Raw genomic sequence first — 19409 nt, 5'->3', positions numbered from 1 at the left:
TAAAGATTGTAACTGACAATTAGCTCCTTGCCATTTGTCAATTTTGAGGATATGAACCGATTTGAGCCTCATTTTGTAATGCTCATCTCAGAATCCTATATGTACCTAATTGAAAGATTAGTAAAAGGGTCGGCTAATTTTTGGTGTGAAATACTTCATGTTGCATAGACAAGTTGAACGTATTTTGTGTCAATTATTTACTGTTCCATTGTTTTGTGATAGCTTAAGACATCTCTTTCAATTGAATTGAGATAAGGAATAAATAAAGTTTTATTCCCATGTTCAATACAACAAGCTGTAGATAATGGTAGCGTTATTGAAAGTTTAAAGAGATTATGTTTCGTGTTATTCCTTAAGTTAGTCTCTTCTTTATTAAAGTTAGAAGTTTTCAGTTAAATAGCTAATTCATAGATAGAATCCATTAACATTTTGTCAAATTCTACAGGTTTATAAGATGTGTGAGTTCACAAATTTGGTTAGTTTTAAGACCCAAATCTTTGCCTGAGCTAGTTCTTGTTTAGGCCTAACTTGGTTTACCTCTATTCTCTGGTCAAGAACAAATCCTATTTAGAATTAGGAACAAACAAGATCCATTGCAAATCACAAATCCGAGGGAGCTGTACCTAAGAATTCAGAGAGAAGTCAATCACTTAGCTATGATTTCCCAACTGTTGTAACCAGCTATTGTTCACAAATATTGGGCATTCAAAGAGTAGAATAAAAGAACAATTTGTTTACCAACATAGCCTTAGAGTTAATTGATTTATCCCTTGTTTCTCCTCTTAGCCTTCGGAGAATGAAAGGCTCAGAACTCCATTGAGAAGCTAAAAAGATGGGAACATTACACTCTCTCGAAATTGCTTGTCCTCAAGCAATCTCAACTCTAGATGTTGTAGAATCTCTTCACTCTCCCAAGTAGTATCCTCAACCGGCGGGTCCCTCCATTCGATCAAATATTCCCTGATAAATCGTCACCTCAATTGTTTCTCCCTAACATCCAAAATAGCCTTGGGTACTAATATCAACTTATCCTCTTCATCCAAGGGTGGTAGAATAGTGGAAGGAATCACAGTGTCCTAACACCTTGTTGAGGCGTGATACATGGAAAACATTATGCACTCTACTATCTGTCGGCAATTCTAGCTCATAAGCCACCTCACCCACACACCTAATGATCTTTAAAGGTCCATAATATCATGACTTGAGCTTCTATGCACCACTCTTCTTGAGAGTCGACTATCTATAAGGCTGTAACATCAAGCATACCACATCACCAACTTCAGATGAGCACTCAACTCTCTTCTAATCTGCATACTATTTCGGTTGATTCTGTGCCTTCTGCATATTTTCTCGTAGAGCCCTCATGATATTTGGATTCTCCTAGAACATATTCTCAGCACTAGGCACTCTACTATCACTCATCAACAAATCAAAAAAAGTAGGTGCGTCATAACCATACAAGGCCATGAATGGTGTCATCTAAATAGAGAGAAGATAAGTGGTGTAGTAACAATACTCACAAAGATGTATCCACTTAACCCTTCCCTTTTGTTGCCCTTCAATATAGTTCCTGAGATATCCTTCCACCCATTTTTTAACTATCTATGTTTCACCATAACTATGTGGATGATAACTAGTACTTGGAGTGAGCTTAGTCCCACGAGCTCTAAAAATATCCTACCAAAAATGACTCATAAATCGGCTGTCCCTGTTGCTAACAATACTCCAAAGCGACCCATGCAAACAAAATATCTTATGAAACAATAACTCCGCTATCTATGCAGCTGAATATGTACTAGTGATTGGAAAGAAGCGAGCATACTTAGTCAAACAATCGACTACCACATAAATCCAATCTTTACCCTGTATTTTTGGTAATCCTGTAATAAAATCCATAGATATGCATTCCCACTTCCTATTACGAATCGAAAGTGGTTGTAACAAATCTACAGGGTATGTGTGTTCTTGTTTATTCTATTGGCAAGTAGGACACTCTCCAACGTATCAAAGAACATTTGATTTCAGCCCCTTCCAATTGGATCTCTCTCGAACTTGTCTATAAGTCTTAAAGTACCCAGGATGACCTACCAAAGGTGTATCATGAAAGACCCTCAATCCATGTTCTTTACCTCAGATCCTAAGGTCAAGAATATCCTCCCCTTGTAAATGATGAGATCATTCACAATCGAGTATCTATCATCCTGTACTGTCCCCTCAACAATACCTAAAACCCAAAAATCCTTGTCATACTCTACTACAATCAAATGTCTCCAATTTTCTGAGATCTCTGCCATGGAGCTCAATTGTGGATGACAAGATTAGGCATCACCAACAACATTTTGTGTTCCCATGACAAAGGAAATGTCAAAGTCATAAGACTGCAACTTGCTCACCCATTTCTGCTCCCGAACATTTAGATCCCGCTGCCCTAGGAAGTGTCTCAAGCTATTATGGTATGTTTTAACAACAAACTTACTACCCACTAAGTACTGCCTAAACTTGGCAAGTGAATGCAAGATGGCCAACATCTCCTTATCATATATACTATAGCTCCTCTCATTACCTCTAAGCTTCTTGCTCTCAAATGCAATTGGATTTTTGTCTTGCATAAGGACTGCTCCAATTCCCTCACCCAATGCATCACACTACAACTCAAAGGATTTAGTAAAATCTAGCAATGCTAATACAAAACAAGTGGTCATAATTCATTTGAATAACTCAAAGCATTCTTGTGCCTCATGAGTCCAAACAAAAGGTCCCTTGTTATTTAGATCAGTAAGTGGAGTTGCATGGTGTGAATATACATTAACAAATCTGTGATAAAAACCGCATAAGCCAACAAATCCTCTTAGCTGTGTAAGATTCTCAGGTGTAGGCCATTCAATAAATGCCTTGACCTTGTTCGGACCCATATGTACCCCTTCTATACTAATGATGTGGCCTAAGTACAGCAACTCTGTCATACCCAAGTCACACTTGGATTCCATGGCATAAAAAGACTTCTTGCCAAGAATGCCCAAAACTGTATCAAGATGTGCAATATGCTCTTCCCATGTTTTACCATACACCAAGATGTCATCAAAAAAAACTAATACAAATTGTCTTAACTATGAGTGAAATACCTTGTTCATTGTGGATGATAGGCCAACACTAGGGCAAATAATAAGAAAGAATTAACAATTTGTGATGAAGTTCATCTTGGTCTATTCGTGTCAATTTGGGGCCGTAAGTTTGTGAAAGGTGTCCAGGTAATATAACATCAAGGGGTGCTGGTTATGAGTTGAGCTATTATGGATGCAGCTAGAACACACGGAAATAAACCTACAGCAAACCAAAATAAAACTGGTGACAGGAGCTAAACTGAAACCTAAAACAAACCAAGGCAATTCTGGCAATAGGAACTCACTTCCTGGCAATAGGAACTATCATTTTGGCAACAAAAATTTTAATAAATGTAATAATTCTGGAAATAAGACTCAGAAATCTGAATCAAACTAATCTATAGACCATAAACATGCATAAAGTATGAATGATTGATCTGATAAAATGATTCCTTAATTAGTTCAACTTTATGCGCTATTTCTCTAATTAAAGTGTGACAGGAATTACGCAAAGAAAGATCATTCTACATTAGAACAAATTTCAAACCAAATTTTGATCTATTATTCAAACCAATCATAAATCTTAATTATTTCATCAAATTAAAATTAATTAAATTGAAATCACACAACTTGCAACTAAAACAAGAACATCACCGTACTTCCGAGGAGTGGGTCCTTGCTCCCAATTTGCATGGTGGAAGAAATATGAAGCTTTCTTACACCAGTTTGATCATAATAATAGATTTTTTATTGAAAGAAGAAATATATTTTCAAACCACACTACAATAATACAGAAGTATGCTTTACACCCTTATCTATATTGCTACACAATTACAGTCAATCCCCTCATTTTATAAGATGACTCTCATCCTACATTTTTTACCCTTTCAATGTAAAACAATGTAGAGTTATAACTAATCCCGCATAATCCTCGTGGTAGAATGATAGAGCATGGTTGTTGGAAATGGAAGGTTGACAATTCAAACCGTTGGCCTTCCTACTGCCTTTAATTGATGTTGTTTTACTTTGAATCGCAAGTAACTCAGATTTATTGCCGCCAAATGTGCATAGTGCAATAATTGAAAAGGTGGTGGTTTGTTTGGAAGGTCGACGATGCACAACAATAAGAGTCGGCTCATTAAAAATTGACACCTATTTTATATTTCATAACAAACAGAATTGTTTGTATTCACCACAAATATGAAGTGATAGGCATGACAAATTGGTAACCATGCAAAAATAACCGCCATGCCTCTCATTTTCTAATTATCGGAATGGTTTCGGCCAAATAGAAAGTGATACATTATTATTATACCCAAAGTTGATAAAATAAAATAGTAAAAGGGAGGTTGCATTTGAACAATTCCTTACCAAACACGCTTTTCTTTCCAACCATAAATGAGTCTGTAATAGTAACCAAAGAATGGGATATATGATAGTTTATGCTTAGCAATTATCTCCCATGTAATTAATATCTGTTATGTTCTTATCCACAAGAAATTTTAATTTCCTTGGCATAGTAAATGTTTAGTATATACGATCAATTATTAATTATTCATATATTTTATCTAATAACTAAAATAAACATTAGCTATATATATATATATATATATATATATATATATATATAGGATCATATGTAACATAGGAGAAAATGGAATATTAAAATGGATATGGAAATGAGCAGGAAGGCTTATATGAAGGCTAAAATATGGCATAATTTGGGACATAAATAGCTCTCAACTGTGGAAAAAGTAGCGGAGACATTGGTTAGCCCAAATGGCATAACCACAAACTCAAAATGCCCACGATGACAAGCGAAGGTTGTCTTCACAATATCCTACTCCCTAGCACGAGTCTAGTGGTATCTCGTCCTTAAATCAATTTTGGAAAAATATTGGCCGCCATGTAGCTCATAATTCAAGTCATCAATCTTCGGGATAGGATACCTATTCTTGATGGTCCTCTTATTCAATAGCCTGTAGTCAATACACATCTGTGAAGTAAACATCTTTCTTTTTGACCAAGACTAGAGATCAAGCAAATGGTGACTTAATAGGTCTGATATGTCCCATAGCTAGCAGCTCCTTAATCGTCTTCTCTATCTCATCCTTGAGCCGCATGGGGAGCCTATAGGGAGTGACTATCACGGGTTCAACATTCTCCTCCAACTCAATGACGTACTCAATTCCTCTATCTAGGGGTGTACCTGGTGGAATGACACTAAATACCTCTATGTGCTTAATCGTCAACTCCTATATGTGTGGATGATAAAGTGGTTTATGTTGCTCCTCCTGTGCTGGCATCAAAACACAGTCGGTTGCCCACCAACCATGTCATGACGCATTAGTCGTTCCATTCTTTTGAAAGAAATGGTTCTATAACTAGTGTCTCTGAGTGCCTTCAATACATGAGTTTTCCCATCCATCCAACAAAGGTTGAGAGTGAATATTCCTATGTCATGTAGCCATGTCATCCCCAAAACTATATCTATGTCACTCATGTTAACCACATAGAAACCCGCCTTGAACTCATAGTTATTCAACTGCATGGGTAGGTTTGAGATCAATTTGTCACACTTTAGAGTGCAACCATCAACAACCTTAACTCTAACTCCTTCAAAGTTCTCCTTTTTTATATCAGGCCTCTCAACCAAACTAGCATCAATGAAATTATGGGTGGCACCTCTGTCAAGCAAAGTGATGATGTTTTGTCCAGCTAGAACTCCACACATCTTGAATGATCCTTCATGCTAAATGCTGGTGAGACGCGCTTTCTTAACATTCACCTCAGTCTCTACTTCTCCCTCATGTTCGGACTTCTCTGACTCCGAATCTCCATTATCTACTTGCTGATCTGAATCAGATTCCTCAGAAAAAGCCCACATAGCTCAGTTGGCCTTCCCCTTAGATCTCATTGGACAATCATGATTCGCATCATAAGGCCCTTTGCAATAGAAGCACAACTTCTTTCTCCACAACCATCAATGCTATGTTATCTAAAGAGCTTGACAGGAAAGGTTATAGAGCTAGAGGTCAAGTTGGTTTCCGAGCTGATAACCAAACAATGGATTGTATTTTCACTTTACAGGCTATTATTGAGGAGGCTAGACACAGATCAAAGAAAGTTTACTGCTACTTTGTTGATTTTCGCAAGACCTTTGACTTTGTTCCTAGAATGGCTTTATTTCAGAGGTTTCGGGAGATTGGGATTTCTGAGATGTTACTAACTGCTAACATGAGATTATATGAAACTATGGTGAGTAGATTCAGGACTCCTAAGGGTTTCTCAGTTCCGATCCATTGCACCATTGGAGTTAAGCAAGGATGTCCTCTCTCCCCCACTTTGTTCGATTTGTACATTGATGAGCTTGAGGATTTCCTTTTGAAATCTTCGCTCCCTGGTGACGATTGCAACTTACACCAGGTCTTGATCTCCATTCTTCTTTTCGCAAATGATGTGATTGTCCTTGCTTCTTCTCCAGAGAGTTTACAAAGACTTTTGGATGGTTTGGCTTCTTTTTGTGTTCAGAGACAGCTTGCAGTTAACCTGGGTAAGACTCGTGTTATGGTCTTTAATTGCTTGAAAACTTCTCATCTTCACTTCTTTTTTCAGAGACAAGAGATTGAGATCACTTCGTCTTATATGTATCTTGGAGTGAAGTTTGTTGGGCCCGCTTCAGTTTGAGGCCAGCAATTCAGTCCAAAGTAAGGGTATGGGTTCTCTTGCTATGCTTGAGAAACAATGATTCAAACACCATTTCCAAGACACCTTGTCCAAGCTATCCCTCTTGGACTCCCTTGTTCGATCGATTGTTCTTTATGGTTCCGTGGTTTGGGGACCTTCTCTCCTTGGTTCCAATTAGGCCTCAATCGAGCGGGATCAAACTTTGCTTCTTCGGTGCATCATCAGATGTCACAGGTTCACTCCTTATAGTATTATTTTTGCCGAGTTTGGTGCTCATCTTTTCAGTCTTGTGGCCATATTTGATCTGATTTGGTTCCTTCATTGCCTACGTGGTTTTATGGATTTAGTTGGTGAACGTCATAGATACTCCTATCTGGCATATTGCTCTTTTGTTGCTACTGAGAGTTTTGATACTAGCTCTCGGGCTCGTTGCTAGTATGCTCAGGCATCTTCTCTGCTAAGCTCGATTGGAATTGATATTGATCGCCTTCCTCCTTATCAATTCTCATTGAATGCTCCTGCTCATCTCCTCCCATCTCGGCACGAGTTGAACGAGCATGTCAGACTTGATATTTACACATAATATATTACCACTACCTGGACTAACCCTCATGGTGGTTTACGTCCAAGGGTGGCCTTCTATGCGGAGCATTTTCTTGAGATTAGTGATGGAATTATTGTTCTTCCTAATTATCTTTCTCGACAGTGGAGCCATGCCTTGCGTATCACTTTGGGGTCATTCAGAGTTGGTTCTCACCTTCTTCGTGCTCAGACTGATCATCATATTGACAAAGGGGAACGTATCTGTAAGTTGTGTACTCTTAATGAGATTGAGACGGAGACTCACTTTATCTTCTGGTGTCCAATCTTTTATGAGATCACAGGGAGATTTTATTGTTTGTTCCATGACTGTTGTTCTCTCTCAGCTTTCTTCCGTTATTGTGACCAGCATTGTCTTGCTCTTTTAAAGAGGCCACTTTGCTTCGTGCTAGTACTTTACAGTCACTACTTCCTCACAAGCATACCTCTGATCAGCTTATTACTGCCTTTTTCACACCCTTATCTCCTCTACGAGGTGTGAAAAAGCCGTCTAGTTCTACCAGTTCTACTGGCCATTCTAGATCTGTCAAGCCCTGCAACGGTTATTTACATCAACGACATTCTTCCACGAGTTCACTGCAACAGTCCAAGGCTCCTAACTATTCACAGTCTTATCCTTCTATCTCTAATTTCTTTTTTCCAAGGAAGGACTCCTAGTCTTTGCCTTGGCCTCTCTCTCTTTTCTTGTTTCTGTTTAGCTTTTCTCAGACACCGTTTGGTGCTCTCGCTGTTGTCAGCTTCATGGTTGTAACTCCCAATCCCATAGACCCTTTGTGGTCTTTTTTTGGACATTAATAATCTTATCTTATCTTATCTTATTTCCTCAAATCATTGTCTCACGATCTAGTGGAAAGGTTGATTTCCTTTTTGTCTTATCTTCCTTCTTGTGAAATTATTTGTTGTCCTGATATGAGGTAGGTCCTTTTGATGAGAACTCGCTAGAAGGTGTTGCAAGTTCCATGCCCCATGCCTTCCTCATTGGCTCCTATAGTGTAGGTGGATCAAAGGCTTTGAGTCATAAGCTTCAAGGGCTCCATCAAACCCTCAATGAATAGGACCACCAATCACCTCTCACTAATATCTGGAACCATGACTAATAACCTCTAAAAATAGAAAAATATGTTTCAAGAGTTCCATGTTGCTTTAATTGTGCCAACTCTCGGAAACTCACTTCAGAATATCATCAAATCTCTCAATCAATGTATTAGTAAATTCATCAGAAGTTGTAATGAGATTGTCACCAAGAGTGACCAACCCATGGTACCACTATTCATGACAAGCTCCCTCCAAGTGTAGTGTCGCAAATTTGATGGCATCTTTCTTAGGCATTGATCTCAAAGAAAGGTAGTTATCAAGTTTTTGTACCCATGACCTAGCTATTACACTTGTTAATTCCATCAAAAGGGGTTAATGTAATCTTACCAAGAGCTTGCTGATAATCCATTCTTGTTGGAGCATGTTGTTCATTTCTTCCACTATTTCCCCTATTCCTTTGATTCATGAACTAATCAAAGGTCCATTCTCTCCCAAACCAGGAGGCAATGTGCTATACTTCAAATAGGCTTGCCTTGTTTCATCACCAAAAGGTACAGTTGTTGCAATGTGTTGTTCTTCTCTTGGTGCGAAGGTAGGAAAGAGGTGTCTAGAGGTTGATCCTCTACTAATTGTAGCACTTTGAGCAATTCTTTCCCCTTCATTGTTGTGATGTGGTGGCTGTTGATACTGAGTTGTTTGCTGATCCATTTTTTCCAATAAGCATGACATCATGTCAAGCATTGTATCAAATTTCCTTTTAGCTTTTGCCTCTTCTTCAGCTAAAAGTTTTTGTTCTTCTACCATGTTTTTTCCCCTAATTGCCTCTAAAAGTGTGCTTTCCTCCAGTACTAATGGAATGTTGTACAGTGCCTTCTTTGTTCCCAACTATAGTATCTGATTTCTTTCTCTGTTCCCGACTAAATGGTTTGATACTGATTGCAAAGCTTTCCATTGCTCTGTTTGTGTTGCCTTCGAGACTCAGTCTCCTACCTTCACCCATCTGCGCCTTTCGTACCTCCGTTTTCTTCGCCAAAAGAAATGTTCTTTTGCCTCTTCTCAGTGCAGAACCCTTTGCTCCACACTTATTCAGAATCCCCAGATCTTTTAGCATACCCTTTTCCCTCAGTGCTCCCCCCCGTCCTCCACTCTCGACTACCATTCTTTGACCTCCCATACCATTACGCTTCATGACATTCCTGGGCAGCCACCTCTTCACTCCACTTCACCTACTTACTGCCATTTGTTGACCTATTCTAGTATTATTGAGGCCACCAGATCTCTGAGATGCAGCAGAGCAGCAAATGAAGAGGGTTTCCAGGCAGAACTTTTCAAGTTTGGTGCTTCAATTCTTGGATCTTACCTTCCTACACTTTTTAATAGAGTGGCTTGCACTGGGTTTCCGGAGTCTTGGTCTAGACATGTGGTTTACCCTATTCACAAGTCTGGGCCCGCTTCTGATCCAGGTAACTACAAGACTATTATGACCGGACATACTTTTGCCAAACTTTATGCCACTGCTCTAAACACCATGTTATCTGGTGAGCTTGATAGAAGAGGCTGTAGAGCTAATGGGCAAGCTGGTTTTCAAGCAAACTATCAGACTATGGATCATGTATTCATGCTACGAGCTATCATTGAGGAGGCTAGGCAGCACTTACAGAAGGTCTATTGTTGTTTTGTGGACTTTCGTAAGGCTTTCGATTCTATAACTAGATTGGCCTTATTTTAGAGACTGCAGGAGATTGGGATCTATATGTTGCAGATTGCTATTATGAGACTTTATGAGAGGGTAACCAGTAGGCTCAAGACTTCGGAGGGCTATTCTGTTCCAATTCAAAGCACCATTGGGGTGAAGCAGGGCTATACTCTTTCTCCTACACTGTTTGGTTTGTCTATTGACGAGTTTGAGGAATTTCCTTGTGAACTCCTCTCAACTGAGAGATGGGTGCTATTTGCATCATGTCTTCATCTCCATTCTCCTTTTTGTTGATGATGTGGTTCTCTTGGCCTCTTCTCCCGAAAGCTTACAGAGACTTCTTGATGGTCTAGCTTCTTTTTGTGATCAGCGACAGCTTGTGGTTAATTTGTCTAAGACTTGGGTTATGGTCTTCAACGATTTAAAGACCTCTAATCTTCATTTCTTCTTTCAGGGCCAGGAGGTTGAGATTACTCCTCTTATATGTATCTTGGTGTGAAGTTCTCGAGGCTGTGTTTCAGCTTGAGACCAGCTATTCAGTCCAGAGTCAGTAAGGGTATGCGTTCCCTAGCTTTTCTGGAAAGACAATGCTTCAGGCATCATTTCCAGGATATTTCGTCCAAGTTATCCCTTTTGGACTCCTTGGTTCGTCTAACAGTTCTCTATGACTCGGTTGTTTGGGGCCTTCTCTTATTGCTTCTGATTGGGCTTCTATTGAGCGAGTTCAGACATTGATGTTACGGTGTATCATAAAATGTCACAGACTCACCCCTCACAGCATTGTCTTAGCCAAGTTTGGAGCTCATCCTCTCAAACTTGCCGCTATTTTTTACTTGATCTGGTTTCTTCATCGGATTTGTGGTTTTATAGAGTTGAGTGTTGATCGGCACAGATACTCTCATCTGGCATATTGTTCCTCTGTTGAGACTATGCAATGGACACCTCTACTAGATCTCGTTGTTGGTATGCCCAGGCCATCTCTTTGTTGAGCTATATTGGTATTGATATTGATCATCTTCCTCCTTACCAGTTTTCACTTGATGCTCCTGCTCATCTTCTCCCCTCACATCAGGAGTTGAACGAGAATGTCAGACAGGATATTTATAGACAGTACATTACCACTACCTGGATGAATCCCCCAGGAGGTCTGCAGCCTAGGATGGCCTTCTATGCTGACCATTTTCTTGAGATTCGGGATTGTATTATTGCTCTCCTTGCTTATCTATATCAGCGCTGGAATCATGCCTTATGGATTTCTTTAGGCTCATTCAGAGTCGGTTCTCATCGCCTCAAGGCTCGGACCGATCACCATACAAATCAGTCTGATCAGATATGTCAATTGTGTACTTTGGCAGAGGTTGAGACTGAGATCCACTTCATTTTTCGATTTCCTCTTTACTATGAGATCAGAGGGAGGTTTTACTGCCCTTTCAGAGACTGTTTTTCTCTTTCGATGTTCTTCAGATATATTGATCAGTGGTGTCTTGCACTTTATCTTCAGAAGGCCACCCACCTTTGTGAGACTACCCTGCAATCTTTTATACCTTAGGGGCGTACTTCAGATCAGCTCATTACTGCCTTTTTCTCTCCGTTGTCTCCTCCAAGGGGTTTGAAAAGGCCTTCCAGTACTTCTCATTCCAGATCAGTTAGACACTATACCAATCTCTCCAAGCAGCAACAGTTCTACAGCGATTCTACACGGCATTCTAAGACTATGGACTATTCACGGGTTTACCGCTCTATTATTGATTTCTTTGTGATAAGGAAGGACCCTTAGTGTCTTACCTTGTCTTCTTTCTTGTTTTGTCTCTTGTTTTTGTTTCTTCTCAGTCACCATTTGGTGCTTCTGCTTGGCTAGCTCTTCTGTTTGTATGCTCAGTCCCATAAAACTTGTTGGTTTCTCGTGGACATTAATAAATTATCTTATCTTATCTCACTCATTGATCAGTTGAATCACAAGATGGCAGGAACTTGGTTCTGATACCACTGTAATGTCCCCGACTAATTTTTATTCCAATTTTATGATTTTTGACCTTATCAGACACTATACACAATGAGATATCTTGCAGATTGCTTCTAGTATGCTTAACTTCAATTGGTAACAACAAAAATGCTTGCAAAAGTCTTCAGAAACATCTAAACATTGTATTAGAATGAAAATACAAATGACTGATTACAATCATTGAGTGATGGCCAAGATTCTTGGCTTAGAAAGGAATGTTCTTTAGAAGCTCTCTCAAACCAAGTTCACCTCCATGAAATCTGAACATTATTATACCAATGTGAAAGATTGAATATCTCTCACCCAAACAGTTGCAATTCTTCAAAGGATCTTTCACCACCTCAATAATGCTTGTCGATGGGAGTTATCGTTCCCAATGACTGATGATGTAGCTTTGTAGAAACCCTTGCTCCACAAAGGAACATATCAAAGCACTTGTCAAGAAGTCGATGATCCCAATCTTAATTGCCCCGCCCCCCTCCATTTATACTTTTTTTTCCAAGAGGAGGCGGATCCTTCAAGAAGCTTTTAGGAACATTGAGGAGGTGGGCCTTTCAAGAAGTTTCTAGAGACATGAGGGGGTGGGTCCTTCAAGAAGCTTCTAGAAACATAAGGAGAAGCTTCTTTGTAGGAACATGAGGAGATGGATCCTTCAAGAAGCTTCTATAAACATAATAAGCTTCAAGAAACATGAGGAGGTGGGTCCTTTAAGAAACATTCTATTTTGTTGTTTTAACATTAATCAAATATAAGGTTATCTTTAGAAACATCTAAAGATTGTATTAGAATGAAAATACAAATGATTGATTACAATCACTGAGTGATGGCCAAGATTATTGGCTAATAAAGGAATGTTCTTTAGAAGCTCTCTCAAACCAAGTTCACCTCCTTGAAATCTGAACATAATTATACCAATGTGAAAGATTGAATATCTCTCACCCAAAGAGTTACAATTCTTCGGAGGATCTTTCACCACCTCAATAATGCTTGTCAATGGGAGTTATCGTTCCCAATTACTGATGATGTAGCTTTCTAGAAACCCTTGCTCGATGGATGAACATATCAAAGCACTTGTCAAGAAGTCGATGATCCCAATCTTAATTGCCCTGCCCCCCTCCATTTATACTTTTTTTCCAAGAGTGGCGGATCCTTCAAGAAGCTTTTAGGAACATTGAGGAAGTGGGCCTTTCAAGAAGTTTCTAGAGACATGAGGGGGTGGGTCCTTCAAGAAACTTCTAGAAACATAAGGAGAAGTTTCTTTATAGAAACATAAGGAGGTGGATCCTTCAAGAAGCTTCTATAAACATAATAAGCTTCGAGAAACATGAGGGGATGGGTCCTTTAAGAAACATTTTATTTTGTTGTTTTAACATTAATCAAATATAAGCTTATCTTTAGAAACATCTGAAGATTGTATTAGAATGAAAATACAAATGACTGATTACAATCATTGAGTGATGGCCAAGATTATTGGCTTAGAAAGGAATGTTCTTTAGAAGCTCTCTCAAACCAAGTTCACCTCCATGAAATCTGAACATAATTATACCAATGTGAAAGATTGAACATCTCTCACCCAAACAGTTGCAATTCTTCAAAGGATCTTTCACCACCTCAATAATGCTTGTCGATGGGAGTTATCGTTCCCAATTACTGATGATGTAGCTTTCTAGAAACCCTTGCACCACAGATGAACATATCAAAGTACTTGTCAAGAAGTCGATGATCCCAATCTTAATTGCCCCGCCCCCCCTCCATTTATACTTTCTTTCCAAGAGGAGGCGGATTCTTCAAGAAGCTTTTAAGAACATTCCGGAGGTGGGTCTTTCAAGAAGTTTCTAGAGACATGAGGGGGTGGGTCCTTCAAGAAGCTTCTAGAAACATAAGGAGAAGCTTCTTTGTAGGACCATGAGGAGGTGGATCCTTCAAGAAGCTTCTATAAACATAATAAGCTTCGAGAAACATGAGGAGGTGGGTCCTTTAAGAAACATTTTATTTTGTTGTTTTAACATTAATCAAATATAAGGTTACCTTCAGAAACATCTAAACATTGTATTAGAATGAAAATACAAATGACTGATTACAATCATTGAGTGATGACCCTGATTCTTGGCTTAGAAAGGAATGTTCTTTAGAAGTTCTCTCAAACCAAGTTCACCTCCATGAAATCTGAACATAATTATACCAATGTGAAAGATTGAATACCTCTCACCCAAACAGTTACAATTATTCAAAGGATCTTTCACCACCTCAAAAATGCTTGTCGATGGGAGTTATTGTTCCCAATGATTGATGATGTAGCTTTGTAGAAACCCTTGCTCCACGGATGAACATATCAAAGCACTTGTCAAGAAGTCGATGATCCCAATCTTAATTGCCCTACCCCCCCTCCATTTATACTTTTTTCCCAAGAGGAGGCGGATCCTTCAAGAAGCTTTTAGGAACATCGAGGAGTTTTATATTCATTTAATTGATAACCTTATAATTAATTGATTTCTCCCTTGTTTCTCCTCTTGGCCTTTAGAGAATGAAAGGCTAAGAACTCCACCGAGTGGGTAAAAGGATGGGGACATTACACTATCAAAGAAGACTACTGATAAAGTAACCCTTGGAGATGACACCAACTAAAAGGAATTGGCACATGTATTATCAATCTTAAATCAGGAATCTCACTTGAAATTACTAAAGTACCGTATGTACCTGTTATAAAGAGAATTTTGGTCTCAATCTCAGCACCTTAAGATGAAGGATACAGAGTCACATTTATGGAAGGGAAAGTCTTAGCCTGGCCTAAGAACTCTAACATTAAAAATTGTAATGTCCTCATTTGCACGATTGATTTTAATAATAATAAGAGTTAATATAAGATTAAACAAACAAATGAATGAATAATTATATCTAATCAATTATTAACGTTTAAACAAAAGATAATTTAATATAATTATTATTAAATTGAGATATTAACTTAATAAAATAATAAATTATAATATAGTTTATTAATTATATAATGAAAGAATATAATTGTACTAATATATACAAAGGAATAATAATATCAAAATGTAAAGACTGATGATAATATTTCACATATTATCATTAATAAGTATCTAATATCAAAATGTAAAGACTGATGATAATATTTCACATATTATCATTATCATTAATAAGTATTTAAATATTAAATGAAATATTAATATAATATTAAATATTTTGATAAGAGATGTATCTCTTCATTCTTGATTCTTCATAGTATTAAGAGGAGAAAGATACTAAGAAAAAAAGGAAGGAGGAGATGGGGACACAAAAGATGGAGGAGCAAAGGAAGCATTGAATAGGTGGAGTTCATACTCAGCCACATCTCCATATTGAACCAACATACCACAAGCAACTAGGATGTAGACACAGCAGTCCCTTCAAAGGTGTTTTATTGTGATTGGCGGGAAAGAAAGAAGCGATAAGACTCACATCTTCGGCAAGAGTCTTTCCAAAAATTATTCACAATTCAAAGAGTATAGCATGACCGACAAGCAAGAGAGTTTTACTAAGTATCCTCCACCGTTCTAAATCCTGATATCTATACGCTCAGAGCCCACACCCGGTCACAGAGTTACAAAACAAGCCACAATAGGAACATTCATGGGTGAGACAATATTCCTCACAGACAGGGACATCTAGAGGAAAGAGAAGCATTGTATGTAGGCAGGGAGATTATCGACGTCAAACTTCTGGAATCCCAAACTTAAAATCAAGGACGGTGGAGCGGGACGGCATTACAAAACGGCATTACAAATTTGCAGTCATTGCACGGGAGATTACAAACAGATAAGCACAGACATCAAATAGAAAATATAATAAAGATTGAATACGAGAATATATATATATGGAAGACAAAGGAAGGATGAATTATTAACATAATAAAAAAATAAGGAAAGACACTGAACAAACATAGGAGATTCTATCAAGAAACAAACCATCAAAGAACAAAGAATGATATCTGCAGATGGATAGAGGGATAATGAACAATTGCCATCAAAGTTTATATTCAACAACCAAGCGAGCACAATATGGATGGAGTGAGTCATATTTGACGAAACCTTGAATGTTTGAAGTCAAACTACCTTCAGCATGAGATAATTAAATATCAGTATCTATTGTAGTAGACCAATATGATATACATTAAATAGAAGGACATGATATTCTATAAGGTTGATGCTAGCAGTCGCTACAATACCGAGAGGATAAATTGATGCTAAAATCAAATAAGGACATCAGTAAGGTTCATAAAAGAGATACACAGTCTGAAAAGGGCAATCCAAGTTAATAGTTAAAGATGTATCCAATCAAGTGACAAAGGAAAAATATCAGGAGGAGGCTATACGTGGGCTGGAAAATGGAATAAATAGAATTAGAGAGAGTAAATAAAATATCAATGTTCTAGTTACCAACTAAGGTCAAATAAGGAGGAAGAAATTATCTCTTATAGTTCCATTCTTAATTCTCCTCATCTCAACAGCTATCATAGTTTCCGTACAAGAAAATTTAAAGAAGGCAAAAAGAAGTCCTTTTGCAAACAATCAGTTCCAAAATATTGATGGCTAGAAAAGGGACAACATGTGAATAGTAGATTCTAGGACACTGCAAAGTGCTTGGAATAGTCAAATAACCCAACCAAGAAGTGGAAGGTGAACATATCTACGAAAGTCAGACATGAAATCAATATTATAAACTAATATCTGCAGACAAATAACTAAGGGTCCGTTTGGCTGCGAGAATAAGAATATGGGAATAGGAATACGTATTCTGGAATTGTTATTAAGAATACGTATTCCTATTCTTGTTTGGTTCAGTCGGGATTTGATGGGGAATTCACAGACCCAAAATTTTATGTTTTCTAAAATAAATAAAACTAGAATAGGAATACGTATTCCAATTCCACCTATTTAGGTGGAATTGCAAATGCTCATTTTTGGGTCAAAATTGGAATACATATTCCTATTCACAATTCCGATTAGGTGCACCCAAACGGAGGATTTGGAATTTTAAGAATTTACATATGCCTATTCCACTCATATTCCAGCTGCCAAACGGACCCTAAGGAATGAGACAAGTGGAAACATGAATAAAAACTAATTGATACAGAGCACTGACCAATTTCAAATACTAATATGTATATATTTTAAGGGAAGAAGAATAGATTGAAAAGGTACAAAATAGAGAAAGAGAATATAGTAAGAGGTTATAGCCTTCATTACTCAATTTGGAAATGGGGACATTACAAAAATGCACATACAAGTGGAACAAGACATGGATGTCTATAAAAACTAAACACATCTGCACCTACAACACTGCTACATGAATCTACCAAAGAAAATGAAATCTGCCATAGGAGATTAGGGCATTTTCATTTTGAGGATTACCTTCTTTAGAGAAGATGGTAACAGGATTACCTAAACTCCAACCTAACCATGAAGGGACTTGTAAACGTTGTGCTTTAGAAAAGAATATTAAAACCACTTTTGACAACAGTGAAAGCAAATCCAAAGATGTTTTAGAGCTTGCTCATTCTGACTTATATGGACCAATGTTTGTCCCTTAGGAGAATTCTTGTACTACATTATCTTTGTTGATGACTACTCCAGAAAAACATGGATTTACTTTCTAAATGTAAAGAATCTGAAGAGGTTCTGACGAAGTTTGAATAATTTAAAGCTCTTGTAGATAACATATTAGTAAAGAAAATTAAAACCCTAAGAACTGATAATGGAAAGGAATATACATCAGAGAAGGCCTTGTACGGACTAAAGCAAGCTCCCCGAACTTGGTATAAACGAATAGATCATCGCTTATCCAAACTTGGTTTCTCCAAAAATGATACAGACCTTAACTTGTATTTCAAAATACAAAAGGGGGATATGCTAATTCTAATACTTTATGTTGATGACTTATTGATTACGGGAGAAGATCACCTAAAAGCCAAGTGTAAACAATATCTGGCATCCGAATTTGATATGAAGGATGGCAACATACAAATGAAATTATCCTAAATCAAGGGAAGTATACATTGGATATCCTAAAAGATTTGGAATGATGGAATGCAAATCTATGAAGACTCTTGTGGAAGCAAATTTACACAAACTAAAAGAAGCTACCAAAGACTCTGAAAATGTTGATTGTACTCTCTATCAGCAAATCATTGGTTCCTTAATGTACTTAGTGAATACAAGACTTGATATCTGTTATGTTGTAAATGTACTAAGCCAGTTCATGTGTGAGCTCAAACAAGTTCATCTAGCAGCAGCCAAACACATCCTAAGATATCTTCGTGGTACAATTGGATATGGTTTAAGATACTAAAATGTAGAACTAAATCTAAGTGGTTATACAGATTCTAATTGAGCTGAAAATTCACTAGATCGGAAGAGTACTTTAGGATGTTGTTTTATTTTGAGATCAGCAATGATATTGTGGTTCAACAGAATGCAGTCATTAGTAGCTCAGAGCTCTACTGAAGCAGAATATGTTGCAGCTTCTATGGGAGCTTGAGAAGCAGTGTGGTTAAGGAAGCTTCTAGTTGGAAAATTTGGAAAACCACTAGAATATTCTACCATTTACTATGATAACAAGAGTTGTATCAAACTTTCTCTGAGTCCAGTGTTTCATAATAGATCAAAGCACATTGAGATACCATATCACTACATACGAGACATGGTTGAGAAGAATGTGATCGAGTCAAAATATATCAGTACAGATAATCAGTTGGCATACTGCCCTATAATAGACCAAGCATATCAATGAAGTTCAGATTTGTACAGAGGGCATTCGCAATAAATTTGGTTGCTTGAGTTATTTTAGGTTTGATTTCTATATGCATTTAGCTTAGGTCATTACAGTCTACATGTGTTTTTCTTTTTTTCAGAGAGAAAAGTTCCTGTAGAATTTATTTTCTGACAAAACAGTCTTGAGTAATCCATTTGCTGATCTAGCCTGAAACAAATTGGCAGATCGGAATAAGAAGTTTTTTCAGCATCATTATTAAAAAATTGTTTAACTTACCAATGGGCTTATATTGAAATCCTGAAGTAATTTGTCCAATTCTGCTTACCATCCACACACTTGCAGGGAATTCTGTGGCTGCAACAAATCAGAAGTCAGACAGTTTCATCTTACTCTATAAACAGAAAACTTATCTTGCATGTTAACAACATATAGATACATTATAAAACCTCCTAAATAGTGGGAGAATACCAAAGAGAGATGAGCATAGAACCATAAAAGAATGAATAAGAGGAGCATT

General features: G+C 37.6%; 1 protein-coding gene across 2 annotated transcripts in view; it reads right to left on the bottom strand.

Moving 5' to 3' along the window:
- Positions 1-19409, bottom strand: part of LOC149546501 (beta-galactosidase) — a 252804-nt gene that overhangs the window by 165343 nt on the left and 68052 nt on the right. For both annotated transcript variants that reach the window (XR_016353739.1, XM_089791227.1), the window contains exon 7: positions 19169-19246. Coding sequence is in view for 1 of the 2 variants with exons in the window: in XM_089791227.1 (XP_089647353.1) it covers positions 19169-19246 (78 nt within the window). In the remaining variant the exon portion in view is untranslated. The remainder of the gene's footprint in view (positions 1-19168; positions 19247-19409) is intronic.

Source organism: Cupressus sempervirens, chromosome 7 (genome assembly GCF_028749045.1).
Source record: "Cupressus sempervirens isolate cs-2001-9-10 chromosome 7, ASM2874904v1, whole genome shotgun sequence".
NCBI lineage: Eukaryota > Viridiplantae > Streptophyta > Pinopsida > Cupressales > Cupressaceae > Cupressus > Cupressus sempervirens.
The sequence above is the reverse complement of the archived record's forward strand: the minus strand, read 5'-3'. Positions and strand labels throughout refer to the sequence as shown.